This window comes from Simochromis diagramma, unplaced genomic scaffold (assembly GCF_900408965.1).
Source record: "Simochromis diagramma unplaced genomic scaffold, fSimDia1.1 OVJJ01000685.1, whole genome shotgun sequence".
In the NCBI taxonomy this organism is placed as follows: domain Eukaryota; kingdom Metazoa; phylum Chordata; class Actinopteri; order Cichliformes; family Cichlidae; genus Simochromis; species Simochromis diagramma.
In genome coordinates, this window is record NW_024387477.1 from 13,459,470 (window position 1) to 13,475,514 (window position 16,045).

At 39.6% G+C, this 16,045-nt stretch overlaps 1 protein-coding gene across 4 annotated transcripts in view; it reads left to right on the forward strand.

The window, feature by feature from the left end:
* mid2 (midline 2) overlaps window positions 1–16,045 on the forward strand; it is a 150,820-nt gene that overhangs the window by 87,574 nt on the left and 47,201 nt on the right. For 3 of the 4 annotated variants that reach the window (XM_040016434.1, XM_040016433.1, XM_040016435.1), the window contains exons 3-4: window positions 7,025–7,090; window positions 8,836–8,931. In XM_040016434.1, coding sequence (XP_039872368.1) covers window positions 7,025–7,090; window positions 8,836–8,931 — 162 coding nt within the window. The remainder of the gene's footprint in view (window positions 1–7,024; window positions 7,091–8,835; window positions 8,932–16,045) is intronic. The other variant, XM_040016436.1, reaches the window with a different exon arrangement.

The window sequence follows — 16,045 nt, forward strand, 5'->3', positions numbered from 1 at the left end:
GTCATGACCTGGATGACCGAGAACCTACACAGACAACAACATGCAAGAGTAAAGAAGCAATCTACAAACCTTGCACTGATAAAAGAGACCCTTTTTTTCTCTTTTTCACTTATGCAGTCTTTGGGAGACACATTTGGTGGATGCCAGCACTGTGCTGAAAACATGGTGGCGTTTTTCATTGTAGCAGTGACTCAGGGTTTTAAAGACACAGAGCCAAACAACGGCCGCTGGGTTGCCATCACTCAGAGTGACTCAGACTCAGCAAACTGTTCTTTCTGTTATTGCATTTGAGAAAATAAGACAAAACGAATAACCGTGTCATATGAATACACCAACGAGCCAGCAGCTAAATAATTGTATTACAGCCAATGAAATGTGGCTGTATGGTGCTTGTCTGTCTGTGTGACTCTCTCTTGCTGTTAGGCACTCTTTTTTTCCCCTCAGTCACGTCTCTTTCTGTTCCTCGTCTGTTTTTTCACGTGGGAGCTAACCAGGCATTTCTGCCATATTAATAAGTGAATATATAATCCATTTGCAGTGGGAATCATTGAGGGAGAAAGGAAGACAGCGAAGCCTATCATACTGTAAGGCTTATGTGGTGGAAGGTGGGGTGAGGTGGAAGAAAAGTGCCAAGTAACATTCAGATCCTAGCAAGCTGGTATGTTTCTTACATGTGGCACGCAGCCACGAAGCTGTATTTCTAAAAGGTTACAGTGAGTGACTCATGTATTTATTGATTAGAGTATATGTACAAAGTTTTTAAGTAGTCTCTAGCCACTCAATAGCTCATATGCACCTTAAAAATGTAATAAGAAAAGCTGTCAAAATATCAGAATCATGTTGTTTTAAAAGAGCAATGATTTGTTGTGTATTGGAAAGCTAATTTGGTTGGTAAAAGCCTAAAAGATTTCATCCTTATGTATACAATGCCATGTCGAGTAAACTTTATTTTAGAAAGAAAGAAAGAACAGTTGAGGCCAGAGGTAAACATCAGCTACAAGACATTATCTGTGGGGGCTGCAGGTATTTTTTGCTGCGTTGCTGAAGGACATTTCCTTTGAACTTATTCATCGGTTGGAGATATTGAACCTGGATTATGTGGTCATAGGGCAGCTTTCCTGCTGATGACTTCATTTTGCTGTCAGTCAAAGCCTAGAGTTTAAGATGTGAAGCATATTGATGTAAACCCTTTTGGCTTCTAAAAGAATCCTTCAACATTTTTGAAATGTTTCCTTTTTTGATCGATATCAATTTAATATATTTGCGTTCAATAGAGAAAGCACTGTGACTTGTTAAGCTTGGCTCACCACAGTGAATGGAATAAGATCAGCTACAGGCGTATCCTGTGTTATTATTATTCCGTATTCTTCAGTTATACAAGTCCAAATATCAGAAGTACCGAGGCGTGGCATTTGAATTTGGATACAGAGTATTATCTGTTTGGCTCAAACCAGCCACTTTGTATCTCTACTGGAAATATCTTGATTTAATTCCACAATGTCATTGTTTGGACAGTTATCTGTGGGTAAAGCGTACAAGGCAACAAAACAGACCCAGACATGCTCGTCAGATGTCTCTTACAGATTACCAGGCATGCCGCCTTGGCTTTGCTGTTCTGGTCATAACTAGAATGTTCGTTCTGAACTGTTTCTCTGTTTTCAGAACATTTTAATATTTGTATCGTCCGTAAATTATAAAATGTCTTAGATATAAATATTTTTGTCCTTTTTCTTTATTTTTTTGCTCTACCATAGCTCTGTTACATCTTCTATCTACACAAAGCAGCCAAGCTGGTGACGATAATGTCTTTAGTCAGGAGTCACAGTGGTCGGCCACAGCTTGTCTTGAGGACAGGAATATTTCTTATCTAGCCCACAGTCAGTATCACCGACCTAATGATATCATCTACTGTGGATAACAAGGCTTTGCTATTAGCAGCACAGTATACAACTGGGCTGATGAAACAATTTTACAGATCTACTTCTGCCTGCTGATTTATAGCACACTGCCGGCCCCCGTGTCTGTGAAATAGAAGTAGTTCGAGAATGAATTAGAATAGAGAACAGATGAGGAACAAACGAAGCTCGAATAAGAGTTGAAACAGCTTTGTTGATCCTTTAGACCTACATGTGTTATATTTGGCAATAACACATATAGGTCCAATATGTTCATTTCATTTTAGCGGTAGGTCTTGCTGACGAGTTGGAGCTCTCCCGTGGAAATAGAAAATAACATACCTGGTGTCTGGCTGCTATTTTCCTCAAGGACTAGCTCCTTGTGAAGCTTTGCATTACTGTCAGAGTGGGTTTGCCGTGGAGCGATCTACATTTAGATCTCCAGGAAGTTGTGCAGCGTTTCACAGGGAATTAACCTTGAAGGGGATGGCATCCAAATTTAAATCAGGTAAGATTTCATTTTTTATGGGCTTAGGCGTGTTATATTTTGATAGCAACTTGTATAACTTTATAAAGTTACAGATATTCTTGTAGTATTTACAGCAAAGACGCTGTATGATACATTCAGTTTTTACAGAACATATGGGATTTATTGCCATTCATTAATTTTCTTAACCACTTATCCGATTTTGGGATTGAAGCCTGCTCCTGTCACAGGGTACAACCTGGACAGGTCACCAGTCTATCACAAAAAGTTGGATAATCATTCACATCTATGGCATTTTTAGAATTTAAAATCATCAATTTGGACTGTGGGTGGAGTACCCAGACAGAACCATACACGCAAACTCCACACAGAAGAGCCCCACCTGACAGGTGGAATCAAACTGTGATCATTCTTCTTCTTCTTTAAAAAAAATACCCATAGTGAAAAATGTCATTTACATTTAGAAGTGCATGCAACAAGTATGCATCATATTAAACAAAATTAAACGACCACTCTAGCCGTATGTGTTATTTTGCTTCATCTGCATTAATCCATGAAACTGAATAGAACCGCTTCACCAAGAATCCATTGTAGTCTGATTGAAATGAAACTGAAAGATCCTTTAATCCTTTTCAACCATATCACTGATTTGTACTAACCCCACTTTATCCAGGCACCCCTAATCCACAGCATTAAATTCCTCTCGCTTTGCATTTAAATATCACACTGTCATCAACTTGTAATCTGATATGAAATTGTCTACCAAAGGGAACAGGAGATTTGGGAACGGACAAGGATATAGCACACTTTGCGTCACATCTATTTCATTCCTTTTCTTCATGTGCATTCTGCTTGTTTTTGGTATTCCTGGGTCATTTTGGTCCTGACCCAAACAAATAATTGGAAAGCTAAAAGCACACACAAGCTTATCAAAGAGTCTTATAAACAAGATCAAATGCCAGCTTGTGTCTAGCCTCCTCAGTGTTTCTCAGTTGCAATAACAATCCATTATTCATTTTCAAACCTAACAAGAAATTTCTTGATCCTAATCCCTGCGTGCAGCTTAAAATTTAAATTACTATTGAATTTTTGTCCATTTCTCTTATGATAAACCTCAGAGAGGGGGGAAAACAATTGGGATTCATAACAAGTTGAGTGTGGCATTAGAGTCGTCCTTCCAAACACTTCCCAAGGTTCCTTTCTTTTTCTGAGCAACTTTATTTGAATTCCCCCACAAGACTTATAAATGAAAGTGAGCATCTCCTAGCTGTCTGCTCCCATTTATCGTTGTACCCCCAACTGTTCAGAGATCTCTTAAATGTTCAGTCAGTCTCTTGTAGCTTGAAGGTCACATGAGTTCATTTGGAGTTCAGAAATCTGTGGCATCCTATTCAGAACTACAGAGCAACACTGTGAAAGCTACTGCATTTACTGTTCGACATTCTTTTTTTTTTCTGCATAATTATTTCTTTATTTCAAATTTTCTAGTGGAATAAGAGCCTTACAGTGAATTACACAGCTCTTAAATGTAAAAGGTAAAAAAAAAGTTTTTAAAATGCTGTTTTTTGGAAGTTAGACACAAACAAAAACAGTTAACATTTTAACTGATTTTAAGCATCCCTGATGGTCTCATTAACTGGACCCCAGACTGCAGGGAGACGAGCGCGACTCCCTATTTTTCATACCATGCAACAATTCATCAGTCTCAAGGGCTTTGCCCTATAAAATATTATCCTCAGACAAAAACCCCGTTTCCCAGAAGGCTTGTGTTACTGACACGTCCAGATTCTGAAAAGCCTCTTGTTAACAACAGCTGTAAAGTGAGCTTGTTCAATTCTTTCAAGTTGAATCTCTCCCTCTTTCTGTTGCTTTCATTTCTCTCTCTTAGTGTCCCATTTCTCTTGTACTTGTGGGACGATCTTGAATTAATTAAAAGAAAAGACTTTGAAGTTAGATACTTGGCCTCGGGGCATTCTGTTTCATTTTTGTTGTGGTGGGAGTTGCGCTGTTGTTCTGTTGTTATGTTGTTACGTTGTAACAACCCAGAGATTCCGCTACTGGTCAGTGTCATGTTATTAGGCAAAAGATGCAGTTCAGCATAAAATTGTCTCTTAAAAAAGCAAACACATCTCTAGAACATGTGCCTGGTATATCCAATTTTATAACACTTGGTCTTTTCTTTTATTGTCTCAGGTTCTTCTTATGATTGCATTATGCTGTAATAACTTAAAGACCACAGTAACTGTTAGTATAGTAAAGCTTTGCGCTGTCTTTAGATTAAGTTTTACGATTTCAGAAATTGCTATTTACAGATGTGTCGTGGTTCTGCTGTGATTGACAGACAACACACAGTGTTTGGATTGTCATCTTGTACCATGGACTGTGTTTCTGTGCAACTTCAGTGCTTAGTGGTAATGTGACAATGAATGATGATGACTAGTTTTAGCTTTAAGAGCAAAGTTGAGTGAGCGAGTTCAGTAAACCCTTCATCATACTCAACTGTCTTGTAAGAAAAAGGCATCATTCTATATCCACGGCCCCTCTCCCGCAGCTGCCTAGCTACTCTAGTACGAATAGAGATCCCTCCCAAGAGAAATGGATAATCTGTACAGGAATGAGACCCGGGAGCCCCTCAACATAGTGATGTCATATGAGGGGGTGTTGATCTAACCTGAGATGATGGGCTGTCAGCAGCTGCTGTTGCAGCGGGGCCGGGACGGACAGAATAAATACTGAAGAAGTAAGAAACAAAGCAACGGATGAGACAGGAAGTCAGATTAGCGGGAGAGGATACTTATTGTGATGTAAAATGAAAAGAAAGCTACTGAATACTAATGAAAGTCATACTAATGGAAAACAGAAAAACAGAACAGACTGAATGATGACCGAATTAGAAGCCTGGTCGCTAGCCTGCCAAGCTCCCCCTCTCAGCATGAGACTCGTCCCTATTTTCCTCCTGTCAGCCCCTCCTATCTCTGTTACACTCTCTCTATTCGCTGCCATGACATGCTATGTCTAAAGCTGAGTCTGTGAATGAATGATATTACCTCATGCAAATAACACCATCTACCCTGCAGGCCCATCACATGCTTCAAGCAACTAAAAAGCAGTAACTCATCTCTCTCGCATTGGCTTTGATTTCTTCTTGTTCCACTCTAATAACCCTCCGCTCTATTTTCTCTACCTCTCTGTCTCTGCAATGGCCCCCTTTTTTTTATATATGTAAATATATGCAATAGGTTTTACGCTTAATAGATTTCAATATAGCAAAATAATCAAAGTGGCTACTGCTGTCTATAGATCTTTCTCAGGCTGGTAATAACACAAGTTATGGCTTGCTATTTAATATTTACACCCAGTCCCTGGCATATCAGTGTGGCTTTTCCATAGTAACCGAAGCAATCTGTCCAGATATTGCTGGTGCAGCAGAAATAGGCAGAGTAATTTTTTTGGCCCCAGCTGTTCACATTTGGGGACAGGAGACCGTGGCTTGTCTTCTGATTGAGGTTTTTGTTTTTCAAGCTGTTTTCTTCATTTTCACTCTCATGTTACTTTCATTTTCCCCACTGATTAGGTTTATTGAAAAGAAGTACCTGCTTAACTTTAAGAAAATATGGTTTAGATTTTTTTTTTTTTTTTAAATGTTGCTTCTTAAAAAAAAATATGTTGCAGTCATATGTGCTGAGTTGGAAGTGAGACCTGTTTATTTCATGACTCTGATGATGTACATTTCAGACAGAAAGATGCAAACTGACATGATATTAAATAACTTAAATGATAAAGACAATATAAACATAAAATGTCATCGTTGATTGGGCTGCTGTTTAACTCTAACACATATGCATGTTCTGACCCATTCCACCCTTTTATGCTTCTATTTCTACATGTTTTGTGTTACGTTTTTCTCTGCTCCAGCTCAAGCGGGTTTGGTTATCTTTGATGTCCCTTGAGTGTTTTAATAATTTGTTAAATGTGTGTTGTTGATGGTTACTCTGCCTCCCTCTATCACTCTCTCTCTCTCTCTCTCTGTCAACTTGCCTGCCTATAAGGCGTGGGCTACAAGTAAGGCAGAGCCACATCGCCATACTGACCACAGTATAATGCTTAGTGTTTAGTGTCTCATATTCACCCTACAAAGTATAAACTAACATCATCTGTATACATGGAGACATACATATGTCTCTGACCATATGCAGGCCTAACACATGTAAAATACAGAAAACACACGTACGTATGTAGAGAACAAAGGAGTTTCTTTCGACTGCTGTCGCATGGGGGGGGGCAGCTGTATTCTAATGTATTAATCATCTTGTCTCCAGCTTGCTAATTAATGACCCATCTGTCCCCACTCACTGATGTTCCACTTCAAACTCCCCAATAAACAAACACACACAGAGAGGCGCTGCGGCACAACAACCAAATTCTCGTTCCAGTGATGCAACTCCAACACCACTGCTGTGCACACTGTACGCTGCACTGTCTCATCTGCATTCAACAAAACCTCCAAAGTGTTTATGGCAGCTTCATGAGAAAGGAGTCCTCCTCATCGGTTGCTGTGCGTTTAGCTGGCAGACGTGTGATCAGGCTTATCTGTGTGTGTGTCTATGTGTGCACTTATGTAGGTGTATGTGTGTGTTCGTAGGCTTATCAGGTGAGCCCGGGCAGAGTGTCAGATGCAGTAATGGAGGCTTCAAAGACAAGCGCTGCGGTGAGTTCCCTGGCTGCCTTTTAACAAACCCCCCCCCCCCCACCCTTCCACCCCTCCCTCTCCCATCCTCGACTATTCCCACCGCTGGGACGCAGAGGGACAGAAAGGCACATAAGTAGATAGCTGGATGGATAAGGAAGGGAGGCAAGAAGTGAGATAAGCAGGCAGGTGAATAATTAAGTGGGTGCAAAGTCAAACAGACAACAGGTAGGCGTACATCAGGCTGAGTGGCAGGTAGGAGAGATATTGGAGAGCACAGTTGCCCGACAGTAAGACAGATGCACGGAGGAGCAGACAGACAGTAAGACATTCAGACGCGGCTAGGTGCTTGTACAGGCCACCTCCCCTTCACTTGCATGAGTAGAGATACTTCAAACACTCGCCGCTTGTCTTCTGCTTTGTTCTGTTGTTCTCATCGCAGCTGCTAATGTTGTTTTGATGCTCGTCACCACCATCGCTGATCTGTTTCCTTTGAATGGGAGTTCTATTCCTGACTTCCCATTTGCTTGTTTCCATTTTGGTCTTTTATCCTGCATATGTGTTTGAGTGAACATGTTTGTGCGTGCGTGTCTTTTGTTTTACATCTGAAAAGCAGTCACAGTTAAGGGATAGTAACTGAGCGTTTGATCATTTAAAGTTGCCATTTGAGGTTGATTGGTTTCATTTTTTTCAGGGATCACATAGTTATTTTCTTGCTTTAAAGTGAGGTAAAGTTAAATCGTGAGATCAAAGAGTTTTGTAGTAAATAAAACTGCTGTAAGCACTTGTGGCTGCATAAAAGCAAAAATACAGGAAGACGTATGAAAGAGTTAACCTACAAACACAGAACCTACTTTGGCTGCTTCTTATTCAACGATATTCAATTAGAAACCGAATATTTGCTGTAACATTTTCAGCAATTCAGCTATTAAAGTCATTTTAATTATCGTGTGTAAAATCTGCAGATTATTTTTAACCTTTTCAAAACTGATGACCTTTTTGATTATTTCTTATTTCGCACCGCATGTAACATTGTTCAACATGGTTCAGACTTCAGTGCATGGCTACTGTGATGGACACTCTCCCTTCTGCAACTATTTTTTTTTAATTGTACTTCACGGGCCTTAATAGATATTTGGATTAATTTTTTAAAGTCGTTTACAGTTTATTGAAGAAATATTTTTGCATGAATGTCTTACCGTATGTTATAAAGAAAGTCTTGGGGGATGTGGAGATAAAAATAAAAAAAAGGAGTCAAACAGTGTTGTAGAAATTTCTTGTGATGTCACAGAATGTATATTTTGTATGTGTATGTGCAGACTTATGGGTTTCATTGGGACTGCAGAAGACATAAATATGAACTCATGAACCAGCACTGATGTCACAGACTTCACCAGAGATGTTACCAAAATAATTATCTACAGATATGACTCCCCTTGCAGATTCATGTAGTTCAAAACTTTTGATGTTTTTTTTAAAATTTATTTTATGTTTGGCTTTTGTTTTTGTTTTTTTAAATCAGGAAGTATCCAGCATAAAACTACTAAATCGAACATAAGGAGCTACCCACTCTCGTAAACAGATGTTAAGAAATTTTCTAATCACTCTGTTCCTCTGTAGTGTCTTAAGCTTAATGGTTTAGCTAAACAATAACCTTACAATAAGAGTATTTATTTATTTATTTATAAGCAAAACTGCACACATTGAAGGTAATACTTCTACTTGTAAATACTAATCATGCCAATCCTCCTGCTCCCTCCAAACAGCAAACTCTGGAGAACAACCTAACCAACTTGGTGAAGAGGAACAGTGAGCTGGAGAACCAAATGGCCAAGCTCATTCAAATCTGTCAACAGGTTGAGGTATGTAACATATCTTTATGTCTTTTAATTTTTGAATAAAATTCAAATGGTCTCCCTTAGTTGTAACTCAGGAAAGTATGACTTCCATATGGAAAGTAGTTTTGTTTGTCGCCAGGTATCATAGCACAGTCAGAGGTTAGTGTCAGCAACAAGATAACAGCCTCGGAGCTGCTAAAGATTCTTAATGAGGGGAGTTCTGCTGGGTGGAAATAAGCATTTCCAAGTCAGCGCCACACCGCGCACCACTGAAGCTATTTATATTTTAGTCTAAGCCTCTTTTTATTTCATTATATTTCTGCCTCCTGCTGGATCATAACCGTGACTTTGCCAGCATTAAAATACGAATTCAATTCTTTCAATTCCTTCACCAGCTACTGATCAAATATTGATTAATCCCAACACTGTAAGTGAATGCCAGGCTCTTACAGTGTTGTCATAAAAAGGTCTGCATCGTTTTTAAAGAGTTGGAGGAAAGTATACAGCAGCAAATTAATAACAAATGTGTCACAGTGATCTTGTTATGTCATTTGGCCATCAATATGATAAGTGATCAGGCACAGCACTTTGAAAATGGAAATAATAGATACCAGTTTCAGTTTCAGAGGGACTGAAGAACACTCGAGAACAAAAGAGTAGCTATCAGCAACCATCCACTTTCAGACCTTTAAAAGGGTTAGTTATGTCATTCACACAACTTCAAACGCTGATTGAGATGACCACTTGAGCAAAGCCAAAACTAAAAGGTGCAACCACTTTAATGTAAAGCTTTAACTGTATCATAAATTCTGATTGTGTGCCTCTTTAATGTCTCAGCTTTGGCTTCCAATACTGCTTAGGTTCTTCCTTGAACTCTTGCCTTCCAATTAATCTCACTGCGATGAATTAGATTTTTAGGATGGATGAATTACTGTTGCATTACTCAACGGTTTAATTCTTACTGGCACCACCCACACAAGAAATTTATGCTTGCCAGCAAATCAGATGAGATTATCTGTCAAATGGCATATAACTCCAAAGTGGAAGCTTTATCTGACTTGTCACAAGGTGGTAATGTGTCACAGCTCCCCCCGGTACGATTAAACGGCAACCTTCGAAGAGTGTTTGCGCTCCGGTGTCCTGGTGTGAACCGGAACCTGTGTGCACAAAATTATACCTGAGTCAGTCTTGTCGCTGTTGACCTCTTCCATTTGGGCCTCTGCTATGATTTAATGGAGGTACTGTTCAAAGCCAGTCAGAGAGTTCTAATGCTTAGCCACAGAGTGTTTTCTCAGCTGAGCATTACTAACACATTCGCACACATACACACAGGTTCATGCTTTCAGTCTGTGCACACTCACTCTTAATAAACACCATCATTTTCTGTGAGATTTGACATTAATGGCTGCAGAGGACAAATGCATTTTAGTGCCGCCATCACTCTCTGCGTAGTTCATTTCTTACCAGCCGGGCATGACTCCATTTTCTCAGAGTCACTCTGAGGTCCATGAACAGCAACTCATGCAGCCGCTCATCCAATCAAAATTAAATGATTGCTGGGTGATTCATTAAGTACAGACAAACTGTTCGTCAACAGTGCATGGCATGAGAAAAAAAAAAACTGTCTCTGTTTCGTCTTTGTCTGCATACCAATGTTGAGCCACCGCCACGACAGCAGCACATCTCATCAGTTATTCATCAAAAAGTAATGAGGAGAGATTGCATGGGGGAGAACATGCTTCACCAACTCTCAAGCAAAGCAAATTATTGGAATAAACTATACGTTTTCAACTCATTTGGAGCTATTCTGGCTTTATGATGTCAGTGTCAAAGGGCTACAGTTGTTTATTTATGAGAGGCGTAAGGAAGAGAGACTGGATTGTTTTCAGGTGAGCACACATTAAGGTGCAGAGGCGTTTTATGAGTGCCAGGAAGAGAGGCGAGGGCAAGCGAGAAGAAGAAGCTGGAGAACGGCGGAAAGGCTGAAAAGTAGAGGCTGTAGAGGTGAGGGACAGGAAAAAGAAAACGAAAAGGCAAGAGGTTAACAGGGCGACGGGAACAGAGAATGGGATAAAAAGACGTAAGCGTTAGTGTGACTAGCAGTGATCCTTTTTTTTTATTCTGCAAAAAGAGATGCAGGCAGTGTGTAGAAGAACACGCTCAGCAATAATGCAATACAGCACAAAAAGGGAATAAAAAAGTGAGAGTTTTAGTGAAGGGAGAGGAGTGTGTACAAAATAAGAAATCTCTGAAGGGCTTTAAGCATGACCTGGATTTCTCTCCTCCTTGTTTGCATCATACTGTATTGGTGCCGAAGAAATGATCAAACACAGTGTGAATCAGCTTCCAGTGTGTCAGCACACACTGCAGCGATACATCCCTGTCCTCCAGGGGTTCTCTCCGGGGGAGTTATCTTTTTCTACAGTCTTAGATGCACTGACTTGATGATGTGTAGGATGCTTCTTTCTTCACCACTAGGCTTGGTGTGGGATTTTTGTGCCTAATGGTATTCGGAATAGGGTTCGGAGCTTTTTAAAAGCATTGATTTGATTCTTAAGCATTAGTAGTGATTTTTGTTTAGTTAACACTCATCACTCATTTTCACTCATGCTTTGATATTAATAGTCAGCAGAGTAAGGGGGACTCATTGACGCTCTTGGGTGAAGAGCATTTCCCTAAAAACCACTTTGATGTTGAATAGACGCTGATACAGTGACAGATGTAACTGAACTGAGCTGGGTCTGAATAAGACTAATATGCTATCTGTTACCTGCACGTCATTTTTCTCATTCACGAACTATGTTTTAAGCTATAAGCCATTTAATATTAAGCCAGCTCACTTCTTTTCTTTTCTTTTTTTAGAGTAATAGTAAAAGCTTTTTACCCTCTTCAAAAACACATCTCAAGAGATGCTCTTATTCTTTTGTTGCCATTTCATTTTCAGCACATTTCTATTTAATTCCCAAAGAGCCTCCCCTTTCATACTTTAACAATACTTCCTTAAAGTGCCCTTGAAACTTTGTCTGTGTAGTGAAGTTCTTGCATTTAATATCTCCCTCTTCTTAATTCATCTTGTAACTTGACAGCTGATCAGCTTTTCTGTCATTCTGTCCCACTTTATCTTGCTCTCTATACGGTAGTTGTCCTCGTCGAGGTCACGGTTCAGCTATGCCTCGTGAGACTGTGTGGTTACAAGGTGCTTGCACTGGCAGCTGTATAAAGAGGAAAACTTTAGAGCCAGAAAGCCCAGACACAGCTAAATGTGGAGTAAGCATTGTTTCTAGGAAGCAGTAAAAACCAGCAGCTGGTGTTTCCAACCGCTAGGATCGTGTTAAACTCGTGTGTGTATCAGAACTGATGGAAAAAAGAATCACATCAGACAGAAGCCTGGTGGGTTTAAATGTTCACACGTGTATATCTACTGATTAAACAGCGAACAGTAAGTCCTTAGCTGAGACCTGTCTAGGTGTGTTTACACTGAAGCTGATCACACTCTGTGCAGAATATGAATCAGTTGTATGGAGATGTCTCTAATGCTGCCTAATCCTTTGCATTAGGGCTCATCTCTCTTTATCTCTCCACAATAGCACCAGAGAGATCGAACCATCTTCTGGCATCATTTCTAAAGCTATATTTCTAAAGCCGTTTGCAGTTCCACTTTTAAGGATGGGAGCATCAATACAATGCGCTAATGGTATATAGATAAATGACATTTCTTCTTTATTGCAAGCTCTACAGTATGTTTGTGCTTTTAACAGATGCCCGTACTGTGCATTCAAAGTCGATGTATATCATTCAGCATTCATCCATCCTGGGCGGGTGATACTGTGTGTAACGACCACCCACCCCACCCAAAAATGTGAAAGTTATAGCAACTTTTTCAGGATGTACAATATCTTGTTTTCTTGGTTTAATATTTTATCATGCCTTCATTGACGTTTAGGTGTTCACTCATAAACAGCATTTATGGAGGATTTCTTTTTAGCATGATGCTTCTGAAAGTCAGAGCATCAGCAAGTTATTAAAATTCATTTTGAAGTGAGTCTGTCTCAGCCTGTTGGACCGATTCCCCCTACAAGCTGTAATGGCAGGTAAGGGTCTAATGTGCCGACTGGAAAAGCTGGGGAACCCCTGGTTAACCCACACCCTCCAAGTTTGGCAGAAGGTAATCAACATCTGTGGGATACACAAAATGCTAAAAACTTTCAGGTGGGTTGCTTTCGACTCGGATTTTATTCCAAACAGACACAACTCTAACTTTAAAGCATGGATATCCTATGGCCTTACGACATTCCTCTCTCTTACTCATAGAAATATTGTGCTCAGATTTGAGGCCTTACGGGACAATCACAACCTGACAAAATACGACTTTCATAGATACTTACAGCTGAGATCATATATTGATCATGAATGCAAACTGTCCGACTTCAGTGATGTTGAATCGCATTTTTTCCTCATCCTGAAAAATGCCACAACCATGACCCCTACTAAATCTATTTCTAAACTATACAAAGCTCTCTCTAGTGCCAGCAAGGATAATACTTTATACACTAAGGATAAATGGGAAAGGGAATCAGGGATTGCTATTTCTGTAGGGGAGTGGGAAAATGTTTGGTACTGCCAGTGGTCCACGTCCAGTTCTATGAGCTGGAAGGAACATGGCTGGAAGAATATTATTAGGTACTTCAAGACTCCATATCAGGAGAGATACAAAGGGGCTTATATGCAATGCTGGAGACAATGCGGCTCGACTGTTGCTAACCATTTTCATGTCTTTTGGGACTGTCCCGAGTTAAAAAACTTTTGGATAGGTGTTCAGGTCTCCTTAAGTGCAGTCTTTAACGTTCATATACCTTTAGATTTTAAGGTTTTATACATGGGTTTGGTCCCCTTTCTGGAACGTAGGAGTGAGATTAAGTTGGTGCAATTACTCTTGGTGGCAAGTAAAAAAACAATTACTAGAAGATGGTTCAGCCCAGCCCAGCCTACCCTAGATGACTGGTTTGGGATCATTTTAGAGATATTTAGGATGGAAAAACTTACATATCTGTTAAGAAATCAAAAAGCCAAATTCTACCAAATTTGGAACAATTGGATCCAATTCATTACCCCCACGAGGGCTGACTTCACTTGATCTCACTATTACTTGGTTGTTGTTTTGTTTTGTTTTTTTAAATTTACTTCTATTACTATTGCTTGTTTATTTACTTATTTGTTCACCATGATTGCAGCATGGGCACCCCCCCCCCCCCCCCAGTTTGTGTTTATAGTTCCATGTAATGTGTTCTATATATCTCCTTCGGGAGAGCATGCGAGCAACTCTCCTAGTAATAGCTAGTGGAGGTTAATATTCACCCGCTAATCACTTTGTTTATCATTTGCTCTCCTGGACTTGGAAGGACTTTGTTCCCATGTTATTCATATACTGCTATGCAGATGGTTTTTTCTTGTCCAATCCAAATAACGATATAATTTTTAAAAAAAGAAGTGAGTCTATCTAATAATTATAGAGCTATTTGCATCAAATAGAAGAAGGACCACCAAAGAAAATGAAGGCACACTGTCTGGGAAGGATGGATGTCCATATAAATTTTCATGGTAATCCATCAAATGCGTGTTGAGATATGATTAGCAGAGATAATGACGGGTGTCCTTTGATAATAGGCATGATAATTTAATTAGTAGTGATTGATGTTTGTGTTACTTTGTTCTGTTGAAAAGTAAAAGAAGACAAGAGGTTAGAAGTTGTTACCCTGAAAAACAGAAATAAATGCAGTCAATCTGCTTAGCAAATAAACACTTTGGTGAGGCGTTTCCAATTATCACCTTTCTTTGACACAACATCCATTACTTTGATCTCACGGTTGCATTTTCTTTTACTCTATTACATACATAAACCATTTTTAGAGCCAGGTGCCAGCTGGATGTCATAAATCTTTGGGTGCTATCCCAGAATTTGTGGACAGCATCAGAGCTAAAGCTGTCACGCTAAATCCTTGCATCTGTTTAAGGACTTCATGTCACACTTAAAGAGGCAAACTGGGGACAGTAAGAAGCAGGCGGAATCAAACAGAGGCAGAAAAAATGAAGAGAAATATGAGCGAGCAAAGGACTGGATTGAGCATAGAGCGTATTCAAAATGTAATTGTTCTGGTGTCAGCAAAAGGTTAACCACTGCTTTGAACTTTGCCTAGCCGTCTTTACAAGATAGGTGCCATTTTGGCTACAGCAGCCAATGTTGGAAGTCATATATTGCTCTGGCTGTCACTGTTCTGTAATTATTACAGTCAAAAGTTTTGAGCAATCAATCGTGTCTTTATACTTTTCCTCAAAGTAGTCAATTATTATTATTCAAGACCTTGTATGTGAGGAGGATTTTAAATTTGATTCTGGATTTAACAATGAAGAGAAGCCAATATAGGAGAAATGTGCTTCCTCTTTCAAGTCCCTGTCAGTAATCTTGCTGCAGCATTTTGGGTCAACTGAAGGATTTTCGGGGAGTTTTAGAACATCCTGATAATAAGGAATTACAGTAGTCCAGCCTAGAAGTAATAAATGCATGAACTAGTTTTTCAGCATCGCTCTGAGACAAGATGTGTCTGATTTTGGAGATATTGCGCAAATAGAAGAAAGCGGTCCTACACAGTGTCACTGCATTTCTGAGATTTTTAGTGCCAAGTACAAGAACCTAAGTTTTATCTGAATTTAGAAGCAGAAAATTTGAGGTCATCCACGTTTAACTAATTATTTGTGGGTGTCATCTGGCGTCATGATAGATAAAGTTGGTAGTCATCTGCATAGCAGTGAAAATGTATGCTATTTCTTCTGATGATACTGCCTAAGGGAAGCATGTATAATGTAAACAGAATTGGTCCTAGCACAGAACCCTGTGGAACTCCATGTTTAACCTTAGTGTGTAAAGACAACTCCCCATTTACATGAACAAATGTAAGTATATTAGATAGATATGATTCAAACCACTGCAGCGCAGTACCTGTAATACCTACAGCATGTTCTAATTGCTCTAATAGAATATTATGGTCAACAGTATCAAACGCTGCACTGAGGTCTAGCAGGACAAGCACAGAGATGAGTCCACTGTCAGAGGCCAGATCATTTGTAACCTTCACTAAAGCTG